Below are 25,116 nucleotides of genomic sequence, written 5' to 3'. Positions count from 1 at the left end.
GTGTGTGTGTACACATTTACATAGATTTTCTCTATGCTGAGAAAGCCTTTAAACCATGATGCCCTGGTAGGAATGATTATACTTGGTGTAGGTGTAGTGCCTATACCCTGGCTTTGAAACACCATTTTCCATTAAAGCAATCGGGGCTCCTTAGAGAAATGTCAGATCCCAAGGCTGGGGCAAGGAAAGTATGAATCTGGGACATCTTAAGCCAGGTTGTGAAACACTGCTCAACCCCCCCCCCCCCGAGGTTTGTCAAAAGGACACAGGAGCCAGCTTGGAGGGGCTCTCAACTGTCCAAATCTGAGATGTGAATATCAAAATAATGAAAATGATTTTTTTAAAGACTTTATTTAGAGAGAGAGAGAGAGAGAGAGAGTGCACACATGCGTGAGTGGGAAGAGACGGAGAATCTCAAGTGGACTGTGCAGACAGCAGAGCCCCGAACAGGGCTCCATCTCAAGACCCTGAGATCGTGACCTGAGCCAAAATCAAGAGTCAGACGTTTAACCAAATGTACCACCCAGGTGCCCCAATAATGAAAATGATTTAAAACCCAAGGACTAAAATAGGAGTTCATGAGTCCACACTGATGCAAATACATGGTGAAGGGAAATTCCTTTTTTACAGCAGAATGCCAACTAGTAAATGTAGAAAGAATAATAGAATGAGGGTCACAATTAGGTGGTCATCCTACTACTATCAGGCATGGAAGATCAATGTATCCTAAAACGAGCGAAAGTTTGAGGACACAGGATACTTAATACACTGTCAAAGTATCCCCGCACAAAGTATTTTATTAATTTCAAAGGGAAAACACTAACTGTACAGGTACTGGCAGACACCACCTTACCTGAAGGATCAGGGTTACCATCACTAGTAATTGGACAGTGGCATCACATGCCCCCACGGTAATATACAGAATGCAGCATCGCTCCTGTGGCATTTCTGCCCAGAATACATAACCTGAATTTACTGACTAGGAAACATGAGTGAAACCTAAATTGAGGGACATTTTCAAAACTGGCCAGAACTTTTCAAAAAATATGAAAATCACAGAAGGAAAGGCTGGGGGACTTCCAGATTGTGGGAGATCAAAGACCCGCTGTAACAATGAAGTGTAACCCATAATCCGGGGTCAGATTTTTTTTTCTTTTTGCTAAAATAGCATTATTGGGACCACAAGCAACATCTGAATGGAATCTCTAAATTAGATGGGAGTTTTGTATCAAAGGTAATTTCCTGATTTTGACAGTTGTAATATGGTTGTGTAGAATGTCCTAAATAGTCTTGAGAGAATGTATTGAAGCAGGGAAGGGTAATCGGGTATCGTTTTGGTAACTTCTCCGATGGTTCAGAAGAAATATGTGAATATTTAAGGACTTACACATACAGCGGGGCGGGGGGAGAGAATGATAAAACAAATATGGGGAAATGTTAACAATCAGGGAACCTGGTGTAGGATGCACAGGGACTCCTCGTGCATTTCTTGCCACCTTTCTGTAAGTGTGAAATATCCCAGTTCATGTTTCTAATATACTGAAAAGAAAACTGAGTGTTTAGAACCTGAGTCATGCAGAAAGGCTTTTATTTTTTAACCTGTCAACCCCCTACCTTATTCATAAGACTAAATTGTTTTGACACAATTTTTTTCTTTTTTTTTTAAAAAAAAAGAAAAAAAACTTGAAAATAAGTAAGAAATATATGTGGCCTTGGCAAAAACTGTCTAAATTGTCCAATTCTACAAAATGCTCGTGAAAGTCTGACAGATTACGTGGAGAGGTTTCTTTTTGTTTTGGGAGACAGCCCAATCTTCAATGCGGCTATTCTTCTGAGCTCCTGGTATCATTTTACTCCAAACTTGACTGCAATTAGACACAGAGCATGGGATACTGGGACACGGAGGCAGAAAATAATTATTAGTAAGGATAAAAGAGATAGACTTGAAAAACTTGTATCGAATTTTATGCATGTGTACACATTTTATTAAATTTGCATTCTAAGATATACACAAGGTCAGCATTTCACAAAACTTCCTATTATTTATTCCAAAAGCAGTTATCATGAAACAGAGTATGATTATATAAGTTAGTCAAGCAAAAAGAGCATCTGTAGGATTTTTTTATGATATCATCTCTTGTACTTGCTTTCAAATAGAAGCCTGAAATATGATATATTAGAATAGGAAGAGAGAATTTTACTTTATAATAATGACCACTTTTCAAATATTAGACTTCATATAAAAATAAAGGGGTACTGTCAACAAAGCTCATCTGAAGGCTAGCATCTCTCTTTTATTTTTTCCAAAACAATCCCTGCATAAACTTAACTTTCTAGTCAATTTGAACAATAAAAACGAACCCCGGGTTCAACGATGAAGTGACTCATCTCGTCTCCTAGTTCTCATACTACTGTTAATGACTACAATTTCCTGTCCCAATTCTCACCCACCACTGGATCTCAAGAAGAAATTGAAATACCATCACATTCCGAAGGTTGTTTCTTATGAGACCTAAATTAGAGCCAAAAAAAATCATGGCCAAAAGTATCCCTTTAAGGCAAAGAAGACAGTAGTGCGAAAGTGGATGATTAGCCTGTAAAAGAGAAAACCATCTCTCGGCATTATATGGGCAGAAACATTTGAATGCGGTTCTTTCAGAAACAGGACAGACACACTGGATACCATCGAAGTAATTCTTTAAAAATGGCACGCTAGGGAACACGCTTCATAGTATGTACATTGATGTTGGGCTTGAAAGCTGAGGGACCTTGCACGGGTGAAAGCAATACGAGAAATCAAGCCGTTAATGGCCATTGGGGCGGTTAGTACAGTTTAGAATCAACACCACCTCGGATGCCGGAGCAGAACTACTCACTGCAAAGCTAAGTGATGCTCTTCTTGTAAGTCAAAGCGGATCGCTTTCCCCTCAAGCCATACGGTAGGACTATTCTGTGAGCCCCCTCAAAGTGCATCATCTTCCTTCAAAATTCAAGAATCTTTGCCTTCAAAGGACACAGGGGCAGTAGTTTCCATTTCTTACATTCATTTCAAAAGTGGAATATTGTGATCCTAGCAGGCAAATTTGCATATTAAACACAGACAATCCAACCACGATGTCTGAACATTAAAAAGCAACCAAGCACAACAGACATTTTTACACAGTTTTAAATAATAAATAATACAACGATAGATTACACTCGGTTTGTTTTTTTTTAAATAGCTCTATCAGGATTTTCCTTTTAAAAATTAAATAACTTACGGTACCTCGGACTTACTATCATGTACACTGTTCACAGCTCAAACAGCTCCATTAAAAGCAGAATGCACAGTAACATCGACTTTTTTTCAGCTCCTAAAAGCTTCCTCACAGATATTAAATTGCCCTTACTAGGAGGCAGCATCGACAAGAACTGGATTTGGACTCTGGTGGCAACATGATTAACCCAGAGTCAGCGGCAGCACACACTCACCACGCGACAAAACCAACAAATCCAAGGACAGAAAAATAATCAGAAAAAAAAAGCAGCAATCAAAACAGTATGTGGCAATCAGACACATTAAAGCCCCCTTTTCTACCCTACCTTAAGACATCCATCTTTACAGCACAACACTGTACCCCAAGGCACCTCAGGCCTCGTAATACCACCCGAGACAAGCTGTCACGCCCCATGCATGCTTTTCTACACAGTGCTTTGGGTGTAAATAACATTATTCATTCATTTGTAGATGCTCCACACATCTGGTCAAGGCAGGGATTTCTTCTCCTTGATAACACCACCTAGAAACATCAACAATATTTTATATATTCCTTCGGGCAACAGGTTTGGGGAGAAAAATATCAACTGTGGTGGCTAAGGCATAAGAACCTGTGGAGAGTCATCCAGGCATCCTGTCAAGTCCATTTACATTCTCAGCACTAAAATCAATCCTCACGTCATACACTCCACCAGCAAAGAAGCGATATGGGTAGTAATGAGAGCGACTACGGGTTTCTTCCCCTCTGTGAGAAATGGCAGGTAAGCAGCTCAAACAGGAAAAGGAAACAAAATGATGTACTTAGAGCTGATGCAGAAAAATAAAAATTTAATATAATCGAAAGCAGTCCATCTATTATTGTGAAATAAAGAGATCTGAATCTATGTAGTCAACAGAACAAAACAAAACAAAACAGGAACCAAAAAAAAAAAAAACAAAAACAAAAAAACAAACCCAAATCTCTCAAGCAAGAGAATTTCTGATCAACTTTAGCTGTCGTGTTGCTGCTGGGAAAAAGAACCACTGTTGAAAATACACATCAGTGCTTTCCTTAAACGTATAGGCTCTATAATAGGTGCGCTTTGAGGCACCGAGGAATATGTATATATGTACACATATATATATGTATATATATACTGGGCAATCAAAAATGAGTATTGGAGATTTAGTCACTAGATCCAAAATGAGATCAGCAAAAAAGGCCATACGTAAGGTCACTACACTCGTAAAATTGAACTTTTAGAGAAGAGAGATGCCACACAGGATGGCATCGGAATGGTTTTATTTTTTGGTGGTTTTTTTTTTAGCCTGTCACACTTTAATCCTCACTATGGATCAAAGTTCTCTGCCTCCCTCACTGCAAGTTTGACGTAAGCAACGGCAGTTAAGAATGCTGAATCAGAAATGGGTAAGTCACTTGGGTGAGAGATCATCCGTGAAGATGAACGGAGAGCATGGATTGGAGCATGCTACTGGAAACTCTGTGGTTGTTCTGCCTTTAGCCAATGAGTCTGAGGATAAGCCACTGCTGCTACTACTGCCATCCAAAATATCTGAACTGAGGACAAAGCAAAAAGAATTATAAGCAGATGCCTCTATCAGGATAAAGGTAAACATAACATGCAACGACATAGTTCCAAGAACTCACACATCGGTAAGAGCATTTTTAAATAATAAAAAGCATAAGTGACAGCAATGACCTACACAAGGTGCTACATTCAGATACCTGCAAAAACAAGGTCACAGATATCCAGAGGGCATTCTGTACCACTTTGGTGCTCTCTTGGAGGCACCAGAACGTCCAACACAGAGTAAGCATTCCTTGACGTGTCAAGATTTTGGTGAGGGAGTTCCCTTACCTTCAGCTCAAAAGATCGCTATCCTTAGATTTCTCTTCTTCCCTTCCCATCAGCCTTCGAGTAAGAGGACTGGTTACTCACTGAGGCACCCTGGACCATCTGAAGTACTCTAGTACGTTCCCTGCTTCGTGGCTCCTCTACCCCAGAACATAGTCCTTCAACCACTCTAGATCCGACCGCTTCCCCCTTCGCACCCCCTTCCCAAGATGCCTTCAAGTGAAACACTTCTCTTTTCTGATTTCTCCCTCCACCATTTGTCTTTTATATTCCTCTCATCTGATGAACTTCTGACACGGTTTCCTTTTCTCTTGCTGTTAGAATCTACAAGTATCTCTACAAGCCTCCTTCAGTTACTATCCAGTTAGGCTGCTAGAAGGAATGTTCTAGAGCCACGGGCCCAATACCCTCACCCTCCACTTGCCTCTCTGACTCTGACAGCTAGCTTCCACTCCCATCCTTCCACGAAAACTCCCGATCTGGGCACCAGAGCCTCTAGGATCCAGCCCAGGGACTCCTTACCCACCCAGCCTAGGCTCTCATGGCTGCCAACCATCCATCTGGCCCGCTTCGTCATAAACCCAGCTTCATGCTTCAGTAGTCACCATTTCACACCAGGCTGCCTTTCTGGCTCTGAGTCCCATCAGTCCAACATGTAAGTCCTACGCTCTATATATCTGACCTGAATGCACTCCCTCACTTATTCTAATATTTACCGAGTATCTGCAAGGGCAGGAAGTATGCTAGATCTTAGAAATATGATGGCGTCTAAGACAGACATGGTCCTGGCCCTCATGGAACTTACGAAGTACAGTGCGGAAGACAGACATTTAAGGAACCATGCTGATACGTGTGTAATTTGGGATCAAAGCAGCACAGGCAAGATACAAAGGGCTCTGCGAGTGTGTGGCATGGGTAATCTGATCCAACTTGGAGGGACTGGGAGGAACATGTTCCCCAAAAGTGATACTTGAGCTGCTCATCTGAAAGCTGAGTAGGTATTAACTAGGTCTGGTTTGGGAGGAAGCAAGGGTGGTTTTAGGAGCCGAAAGAGGGCTAGTGCGGTTGTTAAGTAGAGAGAGCGAGGACACGGTGAGAGACAAAGCCGAAGAGGTCGTCGGGTGGTTTTAGGATTTACAGAGACACACTTTTTAATTTTGAAAAGGGAAGCAAGCACAGAATTGGAAAAGGAATCATGAATCAGGAAATATGGGTTCTAGCTGAAGTCTGGTCACTAGCTCTTCTACAAAAGCCAACCCTGGTCTAATATGCTCTGAGGCTAAATATTAGCTTCACTTTTAATATGATCACTTTTATGGATCTCCAGGTTAATACATTCCTGGTGTTAAGCAACCCACGGCACACTTGGAAGTTTCTGGGCCCTGTACCCTCCCCCCGACCTCAAAGACATGTAATGCTTTCCCCCAACGTCTCTGTTATTTTTTCTATTGCCTGTGGATTGTTTTTAGGCAGAGACAGAAAACAAATAAACTCTGGAAAAGTAAACATAAAAAGGGAAACAGTAGGGTCCACGGTACTCCCACTTTACGCTCACTGCTGTGAAATGCATCATTAATAACAGCACTTTTAAGTAAGAAGTTCGGAAAATTTAGCTGGCACTGCTGTTTTTCAACCCACTGGTAAAATAGGTCTAAAATATGAATTATTCAAACTACTGAAAGAAAGTTACACAGATAATCTAAGGCATTGGAAAATCAAAAGACCTTTATATTTGCCTTTGGAACATATGTGATTTTTCCTCCTGCAGCACTTTGCCTAGACTAATATTAAAATGAATTTACTTTCCTAAAGCACATATTGGCTAGGCAGCCGAAGGACACGCTCTGTGCTACTTGGCAAGAAGAAACAGGCCTTGATTAAAATTTGGCCACCGAGCAGATAATATGAATATAAATAAAGACTTTCTTATTCCAACCACCGGCCTTATGGTGAGCCCTGGGTTAAAAGATTCCGTTTGTAACAAGACCTGCTTGCTTAGGTGAATCCTGTATTCACTCAAAAACACAGAACATGGCTCATGAGGAGAAACCTCTCATCCAGCACAGTTGATTACCTTAAGAGAAATAAGCTAACAGGGAAATTCCAAGACGTTACTGGGAAAAAAAGAATACAAATCTGAACATTTCGTTTCATATATTCCTTTTCAGGGATTTTTTCTCTATTATTAAATATGAACATATGAAAAATTATGTTCATTAATAGTAAAATAGCATACTTAAATTTAGCCTCCAGCATAATTTAGATTCAGAACTTGGTAAACCGTTAACCAGGTATTTTCTCTGAACTAAGGTCTAGTTTCTATTCTAATAAATCTGACACTACTACACTTGATCATGGAAGCAGAGACTACAGGTCACAGATTACCCACTGTCAGTAAATCTGTGCAGAGCAAGACTTCTGTGATTTTTTTTAATTCGCAGAGAGATCCCTGAATAAAAGTGACTTTCACAGCGTTCATTACTAAACCTTCTGTCAGGCCTTCTAAAAGCAACAAAGTATGGTCCAATTCAAGTTTATCTTTTTCCTTTCCTAGCTGAAACTCTGATGGAGGTATTAATGGACCTCAGACTAATGACTGAAAGCCAGACAATGCAAGGAAAGCAAAGGACCTAGACAGTTCAAGCTGGACACAGGAGTACAAGCATCAAAAATGAACTAATTCAGGGCACTGGGGTGGTTCAGTGGGTTAAGCCTCTGCCTTCAGCTCAGGTCATGATCCCAGGGTCCATATCGGACTGTCTGCTCAGCAGGAAGCCTGCTTCCCTCTCTCTCTGCCTGCTACTCTGCCTACTTATAACCTCTCTCTCTGTCAAATAAATAAATAAAATCTTTAAAAATAATAAAATAAATAAAATTAAATTTTAAAAAAGGTGATTTTAACACCTAACTCACATCAATGGAGAAAATCATCTAAGCAGAAGTTCAGCAAGCAAACATTGGCTTTGAATGACAGTGGACTAGATGGACTTAACAGATATATTCAGAGAATTTCATCCTAAAGCAGAAGAACACACATTCTTTTCAAGTGCATGTAGAGGAAAAAAAATAAAAATAAAAAATAAAAAAATATATTTTTTTAAATAAACTAATTCTAATTCATTCTGGCTTCTGAGTATACATAATGATACAATATCTGAACCACACAACCAAAAATACTTATGACTATTAAGGTAGTGTCCTCGGTCTAAAAAAAGTAAGAGGGAAAGTATAAGAGAATTATTAAAACCTTCAAATGATAAACAACAAAATCAGGATGTCCAGTGTAACTGATGCTATTACTCATTTGGCAGAGTCACTTTGTGCCTTGTGCAGTCAATAAACTGAGTTCTATCCGACTAAGGACAGGCAGGAAAATGTACTCCCAATTCATCATAGCCCTATCAACCCCCACATAGATTCTGGTACTACCCCTTGCTGTGGGTTAAAGTGGTTCACAGGGTAGGTTTTCTGGTCTCTACGATCTTACCTTAGAAAGATCCAACATTATATTTCTGCATAACTTCTAAGTTTTTAAGATCACATATTTAAATATAATCACTTCCATAGTCACCTTGGGGATAGTTTCTCTTTTTTTAAAGATTTTGTTTATTTATTTGGCAGGTAGAGATCGCAAGTAGGCAAAGAGAGAGAGAGAGAGAGAGAGAGAGAGAGAGAGAGAGAGGAGGAAGCAGGCTCCCCGCTGAGCAGTAACCCAGGATCATGACCTGAGTGGAAGGCAGAGGCCCCAACCCACTGAGCCACCCAGGCACCCCAGGGATAGGAGTTTTAAGTACCAGCACAGATGTCTAAGCTGCTCACTTAAACACAATCAAGAGATTAAATAAATCGTGATTAGATCTCATTCTTTGTACACCTCACATATTCCTGATTAAGTTTTCTTGCCGTGACACATATACCACTAAAAATAATGTGAAAATCACTAAGTGAAACCCAGTGAAAAATGTTAAAATATAAAGGTTAAGTCAGCAGTCACACTAACACTGACGCACTGGGCAAGAATCTCATGGGAGAACTTTTCCTTTCCTGTCTGAGAAACAGACTATCACTGAATCTTCCCTATGTGGCTAGTGGCCCTAAAAACAGATAATCTTGTTCCCATAAGAACGAGGAACAGAACAAGAGTCCCCAGCACACAAAAGGAATCAAAGCACCACGGACTGGTGAACTTCCAAGCTACAATCAAATTCTTGAGGTTCGGAAGAACTAAATGCAGAATGACATAATTCCTGCCTTGTGGTTGACAACGTTCCCTGGATTTGCTTGGCAAAGATTTCAGAGATTTCATCTAGTAAAAAAATATGGTATCAAGAGCGGGCCTAACTATTCCTTTGGGCAGCAGTCACCACATTGGACACAAACCCTACATAGGTCTCTACTCAAACTTCACACTTATTTTACACTTCAAAGATGTCAGATTTTATTTTTTTAAAGATTTCATTTATTTGATAGAGAGAGAGAGAGCATGCACAAGCAGGGGGAGCAGGAGGTAGGGGGGGGGGAGAGAACCAGGCTTCCTTCTGAGCGAGGAGCCCAATGTGGGGCTCAATCCCAGGACCCTGGGATCATGACCTGAGCCAAAGGCAGATGCTTAACCCACTGAGCCACCCAGGAGGCCCAAGATGTCAGATTTTAATGACTGTTATCTAACATATGAAGTTTAACTTCAAGTTTTAAAAACCCATCTTTCCTTTGTGGGGTGGGGAAGAGGGCCAAACGAAGACAACTGAAATGATGAGATGAGATGCCATCTAGTAATGATCGGCCCGGTACCTTTTCTGCTCCCTAAAATGTATAAAAACGGTTTCCTTGGTTATCACATAGATTGGCTATCCTTGACAACAGAAACCAGAACACAGGTAGTATCTGTCTCTCTCCCCATTTCTAACAATACTGATCAATGAAAGAAAGTCTGATCAATGGAACTGCATTATAGAGATAGGAAAAAAAGGTTTTGCAAAAGCAGCATCCAATTTTTACAAATCACGAATAACTCCTGTTCAAAATCTCTTCACTGCAAACATAAAGGTCAGCAATATTAGGATACAAGGTGCCCCAAAAGTCAGAGCAATCTTGAGCTTTAATATCCTCAGGAGTCCAAATGCTACAAACTTACTGAAAATACCTTTTAAAGTTCAATTGCTTAAATATCTTTTACACTTAGTTTTGTGAATTTGGACAATAAACTTCAACCTATTACTTGAGCCACACGTTGGCTTGTTACTGCTCCGACTGGCCATGAAAGAAGTGAATCTTTCCAGTGTGAGGCAATGCTTTTTGTCTTTATGGATCAAAAATGCCCTTAATCACCAATGTCGATGTCTCCAGTGCTCTCATAGTTAGTGACGGTTCTAAGGAGAAAGAATGGGAGGGGTGGCAACAGAAACAGGACCCTCACCATAGCCACCATCGTTGACAACTTAGGTTTTGCTATTCAGAGGAATAAACATCTGGACAAGGGGTGAGGACCCTTGGTAAGTCCCAGACCCTTTGCTTTCCTTCCTTCTTTATTGTTTTATGGCATCCTGTACAGTCTATGACAATATTTTTTTAAAAATCGCCTCACCCTCTGTGTTTTCAGCTTGGCGAAATGCTTCCTTATCTTCTCCCTAACTTGGTTACTTGGTTAGCAACTGGGTAAGCAAAGCTATTTATACTGTCATGTGCCTATATTAAAACACACTTTACCATAAAAGTGATAGACAGTTTCCACTAAGTGTAGAGTTTCATCCACTAGTCCTCTTGACAAGCTTCAGAAGTTTTCTCTTTGCAATCATCTACATACCTGGAAAGGCTCTCTATCCCAAAATTAGCACACTGAGCTACCAAGGACAGACATAGATGACAGAGGAGGGACTGTGGGGCTGAAAATAGCTAGAACAATCTAAAAGGCATCTGTTCCAAGGTTAGAACAGTACTGATCAACGAGTCTAATAAACTAGAAGAATCTGTGACTTCTTGGTCAACTACAAGTGCAAGTTATCTTACACAAAACAATAGATATGTGATCTGGAAAGGAAGAAACACTAATCCTTATACCTTGTAAGTGGCGTGCACAATTCCTCTATTTAGAGGACACCATCCTTACATTTCCAAAGTGAATGCACTTTGGGGCTCTTAAAAAAGATCCTCAGCTATAAAACTCAGGCAACAAAAAGTACTAAAAGGCACTATACAGTTGTGTCTAGAACACACACGCTCAGTGAATTGATTGGAAACAGGTGCCGAGGGGCATGAGGGTGGCTTGGTTGGTTAAGTATCTGCCTTCGGCTCAGGTCATGATCCCAGGGTCCTGGGATCGAGCCCCGCCTCGGGCTCCCTGCCTCTCCCTCTGCCACCCACCCCCACCCAGCTTGTGTTCTCTCACTCGCGCTCTCTCAAATAAATAAATGAAATCTTTAAAAAATTTTTCTTAAAAAGAAGTAAATACTGAAAGAATTCAAAGTATTACCTGGCCACTGCCACTATCCCTTCCCCTTCCTTCCAATGTATGTCAGCATTCAAGTACTCGACTTCAGGTACATGAAAAGATATTAACTTCTGCACCGAAACATTGAAGGGCCTTAAGTTAGATGAGTATGGCTGAAAAAAATATTATGTGACTAGACCACAGGAATCAGGAAGTGTTTTTATACTAACACTTCTTTTTATACTAAAAGACAAAACCTGGGTAGGACTGTGACAGAACACCCCCCAAATTTCAAAAACACTTTATAACAGAAAATGCTATAGAAAACGCCATGCTTCAGAGGATGCTGGTGTTCCCTGCTAAGTCAAAGGATATAATACAAAATGCAGGCAGAGCAGCTACAATCAATGCACATTATCCACACCAACCCGGACACTCTTTCTCGCGCCATCCAGCTGTTGCCACGCTCCCACACCATTACTACCTACCGAGAGAGGCTGACCTAACAGCAGCTAGGGAGGAAAGGGAAGGTGCCAAAAACATACACACACTTCTGAAGGAGTACTCAATGACTTTCAAATGATCTGCTTTGTTTCACATTCTCTGTACCTCCCTGGAGCTTTCCCCTCTATAGAGCATGAATAAAAAGCCGAATGTTATTCCAAATGATCCCAACATACTTCGGATGTGGCTCTTTTTTAATAGATCATCCCCTAACATCCTTCGGATTTGATTTCATTTTTTACCATGAACTGAGATCAGACAGTTGTGCAGCCTCTGGAGACAGCATGCTGGTAGTGCCTTGGAAGAGCCTCTTGGGCTGGCTTTCTGTCTCCATTTCACCTACAACAGAAGAGATGAATACTACCGTAAAACAACTTTACAAATACAGGCATGGGGCAAAAATGGGATGATCTTTGTTCAACTAAAGCTCAGATCGCTTCATCAAGCCATTACTTCGAAGCTGTTTTTCCACAGGCTTTAAAGTGGAAGAAATAATACTTCCATATAACCTCAACCAAAAAGTAAGCGGCCCTTTAAAAAAAAAAAACACACACACCCCTTATTTAGCATGCTATGGATATAGTCCTGTTCTTTAACCGAAGAGCAGAACCAGAACACGGACTGTATCAGGCAAAATGAATCAAGGCTTACCCCAGCAGAAATAAAGAACCATCCCCAAACAGCTGAAGCTCACAGTGAATAATGATTTATCCCAGGCAACTAGCAAAGACTACTGATTTTATTTTATTTTAATATATTGGAGTATTTCCTGAGTCAAAGTCAAATGGATTAAAAAGTATGTAGTCTAACGGTGTATAAATTAAAGGTTGCTTTAGACTACTTAGGGAAAATGAACACTTTAAAAAAGTGACTTTGAATGCCCATCTGTAATTGAAAGCAATCATTAATCCTTTCAGGAAATTGGTGTTGTACTGGCAACACCTCACTCTAACAGACTATCTCAATATATCTTTAAGGTAGCAGAAAAACTTTGCATTAATCGGAATAACATTTTGCCACCAGGAGTGCAAAGACTAAAAACCCTCAGTTAAGACCAAAAAAAAGCCCCTTTTCAAATAAGCTATGATTTAAAACACACAAAAACCTTAGTTTTGAGGCTCTTTATCTGAGCTTTAAAATGAATATTAAATAAAACTTAATTCTTGGGCCTAACTATATGTTCAAATGGGAAATTAGTAACTGTGAATTTACAGCCATACAAGATTTTTCTCATGGAAAAAGATCAAGCAAGAACAAATGTAACATTTATTTTTTTCCCTCATATTATCAATTAATTCATATTATCTTTCTTCTGGAGCTACTTTGGAAATTACCAACTCCGGAAAAGTTGTATTTTTATTTGCTTTTGCCATGCTTTAATATGGAGCTTTTAAAAGCTACTGCCAGACTTTCAACACCCCATTAGCAAAAGACTTTAGCCCCTTTTATCAAAGAATTCCCCCATCTGCTGGTATATTTTGGAATTGCTTTGAAACTAAACAACCATACTAATTCCAACTTCCTGCAATGAATCAAAAATTAATAATAACAATAATAATGGCTTTACTTGTAAATAATTGTAAATTATTTAAATAATTTGTTGTAAATAATTCCTTGCAGCATTAAGGTAAAGGACTACCAGGTTATAAAAAAATTTATTCACTAAATGCAAACATCATCACCATATCAAAACCTACTTTCCAGAAAAAGTATGATATCTGAAATATCACACTTTTTGACTCTGTGCATGGTGCTATTGGTGGAAAGTTTCCACCAAAGCTCCAAGTACCTGTTTACCCAGTATTAGGAGTGGGACTGTTTTCCTAGCCCCAAAGGTGATCTGCACAAAGAAACCACTTGCTGAGTTGCTTTTTCAAAATTATGGTTAAAACTCTTCTTTAAAATGACACCCAACACTTGGAATCATACGGGTATAGCCCCAGGAAGGATGACTCAACCTTTCCTTATTTTTTGCGCCTTTTTAACAGACTCCATAAGGGACCCTCAAATGTATCTGAAACTAGCACCGAGTGAGAGTGCCCTGTGGTTTAAAATAAGGTAATTAAGAGCACGCCATCGTATCAAAAACCCTATGGACTAGAATATGAGGCAGTTTCTCTCTGTGAGGCATAATTTGGTGGTGGCTTTATATCTGAATATGCAGCGTGTTCAGAGACCTATTTACCAGGACATAAGCATGTACTTCTGCAATGTATTAACTTGCATCTACTTTCTATTCAGATCACTGAGAGGCAAAAATTTCTGGAATATATATTGGTAATATGAATATATGAATAAGATTCAGTTATAAGTACAAAAAACATAGACAGTATCAGATAACTCATTTACAAAATTTAGAATTCATAAAGCATATGTTGGGAAGAATATTTCCCATTTCTTTAGAAAAAAGGACTCATGCCTTGAGCTAACTTCAGACAAATTCTAGTTTGTCATTCAAGCTCAACTAGGTTTAGTATCAGAAGTGTGACACTTGCCTTTTCTTTTCAGAGGACCAAGAACACTGGGCCTGATGCACTTGACTGGACTCTGACTCCTCCTGCTTCAAAGAATAAACAAACAGGATGTGAAGTGCTTCTAAGATGCAAGATAAACGTTAGCACCCACCAAATAAATCAATGAAATTGACAGTCATCTAGAAAACGGTGGAAAATGCCCGTGTTGAAAGTTGACGAACTGAAATGCCAAAACGTGATCTGAGCTGGCCTACAGCAATCGGAGACAACGTGGCATTTCAAGCTATTTTAAAAAATCATTCTATATGACAAGGTATCTACAACAGTTTTTTTTTTAAAGATAAACCTTATTAAAAAGGTATTTTGAGGGGCGCTTGGGTGGCTCAGTGGTTTAAGCCTCTGCTTTCAGCTCGGGTCATGGTTCCAGGGTCCTGGGATTAAGCCCCGCCATTGGGCTCTCTGCTCAGGCAGGAGCCTGCTTCCCCCTCTCTCTGCCTACTTGTGATCTCTCTCTCTCTCTCTCTGTCAAATAAATAAATAAAATCTTTAAAATATATATATATATATATATTTTTTTAAAAAGGTATTTTGATTTTACTGGTCTACAATCTTATATTTTTTTCCTTATCCTTATAAAGGATATGTTATTGGGTGTGTGTGGGTGGGTGTTTGTGTGGGTGGGTGTGTGCCTGGTAAAATGTCACTGGTAGAATATAGGTGACAGGTAGTATGCGGATGCTCATTTGGTTCCATTTTGTTGTCTGTTCGATAATTTCCAGAAGAAAACGTTGGGGGAAAAGTGCATCAGGAGAGACAAGCTTTTGCAAAGCAGGTTCACTTACCTGGTGAAGCGTCTTGGACTAGGAACGGGGCTCGGGGGCAGCCCGCTGCTGCTCACAAACATTTGTAAGGATGGTGAAAAACATTGCTAGAAAAAACACATTTCATATTAACATAGCTTTAGTGCTCCAGCTTTCAAAAGGTTCTCAAGATAACAGAAACAACATCCTTAGAATTACTTAGCTGTCTGTCTATATGCACACGCGCGCGCACACACACACACACACACACACACACACACACACGAGGGAGAGAGAGACAGAGAGAATATACACATGTATTGACAGACCATTTTTTTTTTCCAAATTACTATCGCAGACTTTCAATCATTTTCCTTCTCATCATCGGATTCTTTACACATGAGGTGGGGTGTGTGTGTATGCATGCATGTGTGTGTGTTTGTGTGTGTGTGTGTGTGTGTTTTAGAGAGCTAACAGCTTAGTGTGTGAAAGAGAGTTAACATCTTCTCAACGAGCCGACCTTTCCAAATCCTCTAGTGGGCGATGGTGCTGGAGACACCGGGGTGAAGTCAATTCTTTTAGGAGAATATAGTTTCTCCGGCTTCTCAAAATCGCTGTCACTCTGTAAACACACAAGTGTTACTTCCTCATAATTCACAATCCAGCACATCACAGCTCTTTACTACTCAAACACACCTACGTTTTTAGAATAGAAATGTACAGATTCTAAAAGTCGCACTCTCATGTTCTGGTGGAAATGGAGAGATCAAAAATGAACACAAATTTGGAAACAGGGTGGGGGGAACAGAAGGGTACCAAAAAAATGAATGAAGCCAATGAACAACATAAAGGTTTCCAGGAAAAACAACAACAACAACAACAACAAGCAAACATGGGATTAACTTTACCAGGCTCAAGCTCTCATCCCATGACTGGCTTATCTGCATTGCTGTCTGCACTTCCCTAAAACAAACAGAAATAAAGGCCATTCAGTGCTCAGACATACATACAAGACATACATCAAGCTAGACCATGTTCTCATGGAGCACTAACCGTTCGTGTGCAGTTTCCCTGTTCATCATATCCATGCCTTCCTCCTGCAAAGACAAACACATGCTGAAAACACAGTATTTATGCACATCCACATGGTTCTCCACCTCGAAGAAAATCTTAAAAGACTTTTCTGCCTTCTTTGCCATCATCACAGCGCAGCAGAACATTCTAAGATTGTCTCCCCTGCTGCATCTGTGTTTCACCTGCACACTCAGAAGAATTTCCAGCTGCCTGTGTCTATTCATGTTTAATGGCCCAATCTTCAGAATGAAAACAAAAGCGAAGTGGACAATTCAGACTACTGTAGCTCTGAGCTAGGAAGGAAAATTTACCCTTTTGATCTGATGCAGCCTGCTGCTAGGAACACGGTTAGGCGAGGACGACAGCAACTGGAAGGGAAAAGTAAACATTTACTATTTTCTGAAGCACAGAGCAGCAGTCTGCTGTCAGTCCTGGTGTCCAACCTCCTCCCAGATAAGATTTCATACTCTTCTCAGAGATGTAGCTCTTTAGATCACTGAACATTAGCACACTAGAGGCAGGACATTCAGTCTTTGGGAAGTACACCAGGTGTCCAACCTCAAAGCACCATCTGTCACTAGACAGGCACTGACTTTAACACTTTTCCCAAATGAATGCAGGGCTGTGTACATTTATGTGAGAAAAAAAAGATTCCAGGCCTTGGAAATATCCATTACCCCACTTATCTAAAATAAGGAACTAGGTAAGAAGGGAAAGGAAAAAAAAAACTGATTTTAGTCATTTTAACACCAAAGTACCAATGGTACATGTCTTCACAGGCTCAGAAGCCCAGTATAATATTCTGTCTATGATTAGGGTCGATCGAAAACATTTTAAAGCTGCCATAAGATTTTGCTTATGTGATCTAAATCAATCCTAAAATTTGGTCATCACCGCTATCACCGCAAACCCTACTTACTAGTTAAGAAAAATCAGTGTGGAAGGCAATGTGTATTTTTCAAATATCTTCTGCTTTCCCTTAGATCATTGCTTTTTTGACAACGCAAAACTAAAATGATTTGGGGGAGGGGGCCCAAATTATGGTCCCGCAAAATAATCACAATCTAATCACAAGATGAAAGGTACAATTCCTCTCAACAGCTTTTACAGGGCTCTAACAGCCATAATGTAAACAACTGCTACTTAGCCCCTAATTAAATCCAAATAAACCTGTAGTGCCGTAAAACCAAATAAGACACCAGCCCTGTTACAAGAGGCCCTATGCGATTAAAACGCCTAAAAATCCTAAAGTGGTGAGTCATACAAAATGGTGATAAATTGCTCCAAGTTTTTTAGGCAAAAGCGAAGTCAGGTGAAAAAAAAAGTTTTTTTTAAAGGTATACACTGAAACAGGATTTTACCTCAAAGGATATCTCTTCAGTACCCTCCCCTTCCTCTTACTTTTTCCTCTCCTAGGCTCTGAAAATAAAAAAAAAACTTTACGAATAAAATCCTCTTAAATAAAAGGGTTTTTTTTTCCCCCACTAGAAAACAAATATATGTTTACAGGTAAGTTCTTAATGAAGGCCATTTGAGAAACACGAAGCAGGGCGCCCGGGGGCGCAGGCAGTGACGCAGCTGACTCTTGATTTCGGCTCAGGTCATCATCTTGGGGTCCTGGGATGGAGCCCTGAGTTAGGCTCCGTGCTCAGCCGGGCATCTGCTTGTGATTCTCTCTCTCCCTCTGCCCCGACCCCTCCCCCGACTGGTGCCCACTCTCCCTCGCTCTCACAAATAAATAAATCTTTCCCCCCCAAAAAAGGAAAGAAAGAAAAACACTAAGCTACTAGGCAAGTAAATAAGAGAGGAAAGACTAAGAGAATACCACAGAAGAGAGCACAGATGTGTCTGTCAGAGAACAAAAGAAACCCTGAAGGCCGCGAAATCTGCAGGAAAGCCAAAGATTGCAAAAAGCTGATGGCAGATAAAGTCAGAAGTAGAGATGCTGCATCTATATGACGTCCAACTTGTCAACATACACAGAACTGGAAAGAAGACCCAAAGGGGAAGAACAATGCTGTGGCTAGTACTAGAAACAAGTGTTAATGCACAGGCTGAGAAAAAAGCCAAGTGCTTCAAGGAGGATGCTGGTTAATGGCATTAAGTACAGCAAAGAGCTTAAGTGGGGTGAGAAAGGAGGCCCCTGCCACCAGCATCACGTGGGCACTGGTGACTTTCATAAGAACAGGGTTTGTTGTTTTTTTCTTTTTTTAAGATTTTATTTAGAGAGAACGAGAGCAGGAGGAGGAGCAGAGGGAGAGGGACAAGCCAACTCTGCATTAAGCACAGAGCCCAACATGGGGCTCGATCCCAGGCCCCTAAGATCATGACCTGAGCTAAAATCAAGAGTCGGACACTTAACTGACTGAGCCGTAGGCACCCTACAAGAACAGGTTCTTTAAAAAATATTTTACTTATTTGTGATAGAGCGAGAGCAAGAGAGGGAGCTGAGTGGGTGGGGGGTGAGCATAGGGAGAGGGAGAAACAGGCTCTTCACTGTGCAGGGAGCCTGATGTGGGGCTCGACCCCAGGACCCTGAGATCGTGACCTGAGCCAAAGGCAGAGGCTTAACCCACTGAGCCACCCAGGAGCCCCTGAGAACAGTTTTTTAATAGTGTGGTGATAGAGGTAGTGCAATCACAAATTGGCTGAGTGGTTGGCAAGAAACTAAGAGACGAGGAATGAGAGGAAGTGTGCTGTGGATTAAGCTCTGGGAAAGCTCAGAGGGGTGGAAGGAAAACAGGGAATGAGAGACCTATGAAGGAAGACAACTTGTGTTCCAGATACTAGATATGTGAGTCAGAAGAAAGTGGGAGCAAAAAAGCCAGGGAGGAAGGGACTAGAGGGTAGACAAGAGCCTGAGCAAAGTGACAGGAGACTCGGAAAATCTAGGAACCATTAGGAAAAAGTGCCCCATGTGAAGGTAAAGACATTTTCAGGAGAAGAAAGCTGACATGTATACGAGATGGCCATCTGCACACTCTGTAAACAGGGAAGGGTCATCTGCCCAAAGTGAAAGGTGTAGGAAGCTTGCAGAATTTTGTTCAAAGTTTGAATATTGCTTTGGAGAACAGCATGGAGCAAGTGGCACCTGGAACCCAAAATGCCCAGGAAGAATTTATCTCCTGGCCCTTCAAATGACCAATTCCTTGAAATTTCCCTACTCGTCATATACAGGCAACACCTTTCCCCTGGTCACTAAGAAGTAAAAGTTCAGTCCCCTGGAGTTCTCCTTCTCCCTGCATTTATACGTAATCCATTGTCAAATCATGAAGAAACGATCTCTGCACATCTTCATGTGCCAGTCCCCTCCCTTCCACTTCGCTCCACACCTTGCTTTTGGCAGGTTAATACAAGACACAGGGAAGTGTATTAAGATTTATAGAGGGGGGGCCCGGGTGGCTCAGTGGGTTAAGCGTCTGCCTTCAGCTCAGGTCATGATCTCAGGGTCACGGGATCAAGTCCCAAGTCGGGCTCCCTGCTCAGCAGGGCGCCGGCTTCTCCCTCTCTCCCCTCTGCCTGCCACTCCCCTTCCTCATGTGCTCTCTGTCAAATAGATAAATAAAATATTTTTTAAAAGATTTATAGAGGACACTCTGATATAACATGTAAGGTGTAATCAGTGACGACAGAAGTACCCAGAAGGTGCTGCGGAAGGCTTCCTGAAACAGGAAGCTCAAAAGGAAAAGGGGATGGAGGGAAAAGCACGTAAGCATCACCACAGAGCAGTGAATCAACATGGCTCCTCCAGCAAACCTAGGGATTGTAGTGCCGCCCAAGAAAAAGATATTTGTTGCGGGGGGAGAAATGAGCCTAGACAGAGTGGATAAGAATCTTTGCGTTTTAGAAAAGAGAAAAAGTCAAGTATAAAGAGGCAAATTCATTTTCCCTTCTTTGCTCTACTACTGAGATCAGGAACACAGCTGGGTAACAAGTAGAAACATTTTTCATAAACATAGCAAAATTAAATTCTATTTTCCAGCATCCTCAGGGAAGGTGACATGAATCAAACCTCCAGATCGCTAACATTTTCCCCTTTAAGTATGTTTAGCCACTTCGGCTGGAAATCTTTCTGGAAAGCATTGTACTCCCCCCCCCCTTTCTTAAACAGATTTTGCCAAACAGAATGGCCCTGGCGTGTCTCTATTCTAATCCCGGCCCTGCCGCTTCCCAATTATGTGATTCTAAGCAAGTCGCTTCTATCGGCTGAGTCTTAGCTGCTGCCTCTTTGAACTGGGAAAAACATCTTTTGTCCTGCCTACTTCATGTGGGTTGCTATGAGAATGACAAGTGTGTAAGGACTCTGTAACATGTAGAATACCACATAAGCATAGGTACTACTATAATTTAAGCAAAGGTTAATGACCTGGGTATCTTTAAGAACATCAAGTATTTTACAGTTCTATGCTGGCGAGGTCCTCAGGGTCTATTAACGGGCTCTCAGCCCTTGTACTAAGCCACGGACTAATTTTTTAAAAGCCTCTCTCTGCTTTTCAGTTTTTCCCTCTCCTCCCCTGCTAGCAGCTATTAGTATACCTTAAACCCGAATGTACCTCTTCTGATTTGCTGCTTCTCCACACTACCGAGTTGGAAGCTTATTATAATTGTGCATAAATTTTAGATGATTCAGAGGTCAGAGAGGCTCCCTATAAATGACAAACCTTTGTGCACAGACTATGGAAATCAAGCACAGCCATTCACAGGTCTGTTTGCTTACATCTCAGATGTCTTCCAGAGCGCTGCAGCTACTGGCTAAGTGGGGTCCGCATGTGAAGTGCTACTACATAAAAAACCTCATCATAATTTCTCCCAATGCGACCGGCTAATAAGATGATCCCTGACAGCTCTGGCTATATAAAACAGTCACTATTAGCAACTCTACCGGGAATATAAATACAGGCATTATAAAGGAGCGCTTACTTTGGGTAAATAACATTGTCCAACAGCTATGTGCCAGAAATAAACACTCTGCTACTGTCTAAATGATTTTTGCTTCCTAGGACAAATAAAGACCACTTTTTCAGCTATATTTAGAAGTCAATCCTGATTTACCTCATAACCATGATGCAAGCAGTGACAAAAAAAAAAAAAAATGAATAGTTTTTTTTTTTTTTTAATACAAAGTCCCACAGCCAGGAAAAAACTTTAACCAGATCTCTTTTTGGCACCGAAAGCTGACAATGGCCACTCATGAGCGAGGTAGGTAAGATAATTTTTTTTTCTTTTGTGAACAATGGTGCATAGCGCATCGTCTTGAGAACGAGAGACTACATTGGAAAGTGTTTTCCCCGACCCATACCACGAAAAATACTTACTTCTATACTTACCAGGCTATGACGGCTCATGATCGTTGTACTATTCCTCCGAGTTCTAAAGGTATAAGGTTGAAAAACCTGGGAAAGGTCACTAAAAAAATAAAAATTAAATTAATAAGGTCTTCTCGTTTAAGGGAACTGCCAAGCCTCTAGTCAACAATGAAATCTTCCATGCTCCTCATTGCGTACAGTGAATAAATACCTCACCAGCCTCTTCAGAGCTTCGGTGGTGGTGTGCTGTGGAGGACAGGTTTGCCCAGATACTGATCTCCTCAGTGGTTGGGGGGCAGCTGAGAGGTATGGGGCGGAGCTCCAGACTGGTTGCCTCCAGCTGCTTCTGGTCAGAACACACGCCCCCAAACCGGTTCCCACCAGACAGGAGCAGCCTCATCTGTTTACCCCAGAAGACCTAAACATATTACTGCTTTCTGTGCGTGCCATGAGGGCGAGAAGGGCTGAGGAGCCCTGTTCCACAGCACATCTCCCACTGTTGCCCTAAATATGTGCTCTGCCCGTGAGCCTGCTGTGCCATTAGATAAATATGCCTGGAGTTTTGCTCCCGTTGCCTCTTCTGCCTCCGGTGTCCTCCCTCCCACCACCATCCGTCCAAATCCTTCCTCTCCTCGAGCCCCCATTTCAAGGCAACCCGCTCCATGAGGCCTCTCTTCAATCCACAAACTGAATGCAAGCATTCCCTCCTTTGAGTCCAAAGAGCACAATGGGAAATGAGATGCTTCTTGAGACACTCATTTTACCTTTTATTAAAGAAAAGCGTGCCTGTGTCTTAAACTCTGTGGTGGAGGCCTTTTGTTCCTCTTTGTATAACGTCCCTGCAGTGCCTAGCAGAGTGCCATGCCCGTGATAAGAGGTCAAAAAAGATTTTCAGGACTGAACTGAATTGGACTTCAAGGGCCCACTGAGATCACCTAATTCAGTTCTCCTAAGTTTCAAATGAGAAAACACTCAGAAAGGCTAAGTGAGTCACTCCTGATCACAGGGAGAAATATTGGGACTAGGTCTAGTCTCCTCACCCCTTCTTCTGTCACATCATGCTACCCTGCAAGTAATTATTTGATTTCTGATTCAAAAAAATAGTGTGTTATTTCTACAACAGTCTAAGCGCAGGTCAGCAGGATCACCCTAGTCCCTAGCAATTGCTTGCTTACCAGATTTTTTAAAAACGCCCAAAGACCGATTTATGCCTACAGAATCAAAAATAAATGCAGAGCTGAAGACAGCATTAGGAAAGCAGTCACTCCATCATTCCCTCAGTTTCAAAATTTAATAAAAGAAAATGAGTTAATTCCATTTCCCCCCAAAATACAGATATTATAATCAGTTTGATAGACAAGAATTACCTATTTCTTTGCTTTCACTGTGCTTAAGTAATGATTTTGGCTAATTCTACTCCCATCCCCTTTTTTGGACTAATTCCATTTCTACAGGGTCTCGCAAATTAGCTCTCTACTAAGATGAATTATCTACTTATAAGAGGGAAATGTAATAGGCTCAGGAGGTTTTCCAACCTAACCTTCACTATCCTAAGATTCTACCTTAAAATAGACCCTCTGGTGACTTAACACAAAAATATAAGACCTTACCACTAAAATTCAAGGGTTAATTCTTTCCATTGTTTTCTAAAACCTGTTATTTTCACTGACCTAAGCTACACAACACCCTTCCTTTTTTTAATTCACTGGAATGCATTTCTGGCAGTTTTAGGATCTGAAAACATTATGACAAATGCAAATCACTTAATGTGCCATGAACACGCTACTTGATTACAAGTTATTAGATAAATTGTGATTTATTAAAGTAAATGCTCTGTTAATGCCAGGGTTCCTAAACTAAGCTTAGAAATAGCAGCTCTTAGAGACAGGTGTCAAGTTGCAAGTCTAGTTCCAGGGGTTTCAGTCTGACATTCAGTGGTGTAAATTAGGCAGGGCAAGCAACCTGTTAGAACAGCCAGAAGCTTCTTGTAGATCCTTTCAGAGTGGGCCAACAGAGCTCCAGGTAAAGAGGGCCCCATTTTTCCCACAGTTCCCAGAGTTTGGGGTCAAACTTTCACTCCACCTTGGGACCCAAGTGGCTGTCAAGCAAACAAGTCCCCACTCCCTCAGTTTAGAAAGCCCAAACGAGCGCCAACTCTCACTTTAGGCAAGGAAGCTTGTTTGCACGAGGTCGAGGAGCCCCTGAACCCAGTACTTCACCGTCCCCAACCCGCCTCACCTGAGCCCATGGATCAGGGGAGCGCTGCTGGATCTCCTCAGGGTGCCCCCATCAGATGTATCGGGCTCAAAGTCCAGCTCCATTTTCTCCTGAGCCATGTCGGAGACTTGCAGGCAGGCACAGCGGACAGGGCTCAGCTCCTGGTGCTTAGCTATGGACTCCCAAGACTCTCACTGCAGGACTGAGCTGCTGGGGACTGGCAGCTGGGGGCGGGGGCTAAGGGGCGGAGGCTTGGGGGCGGGGGCTGGGGCGGAGAAAAGCAGGAGAGGAGGAGGAGGGAACGAGGATGAGGATGAGGAAGGGAGGATGATAGTGAGTGAGGGGCGGAGGAAGGGGAGGTGGTAGTGGTGGTGGTGGACGATGACAGATTAAAGGAAGAGGATGGAGGAAAGAGAGGGATGGAAGGAAAAGAACAAGAGGCAGGAAAAGCGGATAGATGGAAAAGCAGGAAAACAGAGAGGGTAAAAGGAGGGCAGGATCGGGAAAGGAATAAGATGGGGGTAAGGAGGAGGACCGAGGGGGAGGAGGAGGGCCGGGTGGAGGGAAAAGAGGAACACGAGGGAGGGAAAGAAAAAGACGGGGTGCGGGGAAGAGGAGAGAGGAAGGAGAAGGAAGCGGACAGAGGGAGAAGAGGAGGGGGAGGAAACTAGGCAGCGGCGGAACTCATGTTGCTATCTTTCGGCCGACGACCTCAAGCGGGGCCGGGCTACAAACACCGCGGCTGCCCGGGCAGCCCTAGCACCGAAAAGCTGACAGTCGGGCAGGGCCCGGCCGGGTGGCCTCGACGGCTCCAGCTCCCCATGCTCGGGGACCCGGTCCAGCCCCCCATGCTCTGGGACCCGGTCCCGGAGGCTCCTTAGCCCTGTGAGGGGTGCTTCTCCCCTCCCTACCCCCCCTCCCCGCCTGGAGGACAGGTGGGGGGTTCGGCCCCTCAGCCGCCGCCGCGGTGCCTCCTCTTCCTCTCTTGGGTTCTAATGGCCCGGAGGAACCCCTTGGGGCCAAGACCAAAATCTACAACCTGCCGCCTCTTCCGCCTCCCACGCTTCAGAAGCGGGAACCTCCGCGGGGCCAGGTCTTCCGCGTCCGGGCACCCATCGGGTCCTGCGCACGCGCCCGGCGGCCGCGCCAATGAGCCCGCGGGCACGGAGCATGCGTGGGAGCCCCGCCCAGCAAACCTCCTC

General features: G+C 42.2%; 1 protein-coding gene across 7 annotated transcripts; it reads right to left on the bottom strand.

Moving 5' to 3' along the window:
- Nucleotides 1-1,957: 1,957 nt before the first annotated feature.
- On the bottom strand, nt 1,958-25,081 carry LOC309856439 (PABIR family member 2). 7 transcript variants are annotated; one of them, XM_082717660.1, is made up of 11 exons: nt 24,954-25,081; nt 23,936-24,179; nt 21,719-21,797; nt 16,703-16,759; nt 16,371-16,414; nt 16,226-16,280; nt 15,838-15,939; nt 15,360-15,445; nt 14,539-14,603; nt 12,286-12,382; nt 1,958-3,779 (listed from the first exon to the last, which is right to left on the bottom strand). In XM_082717660.1, the coding sequence occupies exons 2-11, from the start codon at nt 24,031-24,033 to the stop codon at nt 3,710-3,712; spliced, it is 753 nt and encodes a 250-aa protein (XP_082573786.1). In that variant the 5' UTR covers nt 24,034-24,179; nt 24,954-25,081; the 3' UTR covers nt 1,958-3,709. The 7 variants fall into 7 exon arrangements, with proteins under 7 accessions (XP_082573786.1, XP_082573787.1, XP_082573788.1 ...); XM_082717661.1 differs by having other exon boundaries at nt 14,539-14,600; nt 23,936-25,062; XM_082717664.1 differs by lacking the exon at nt 1,958-3,779 and adding an exon at nt 4,552-4,814 and having other exon boundaries at nt 23,936-25,062.
- Between the last annotated feature and the right edge of the window lie 35 nt (nt 25,082-25,116).

Source organism: Mustela nivalis (assembly GCF_964662115.1).
Source record: "Mustela nivalis genome assembly, chromosome: X".
Classification (NCBI taxonomy): domain Eukaryota; kingdom Metazoa; phylum Chordata; class Mammalia; order Carnivora; family Mustelidae; genus Mustela; species Mustela nivalis.
This window is presented reverse-complemented; position numbering and strand designations above follow the sequence as displayed.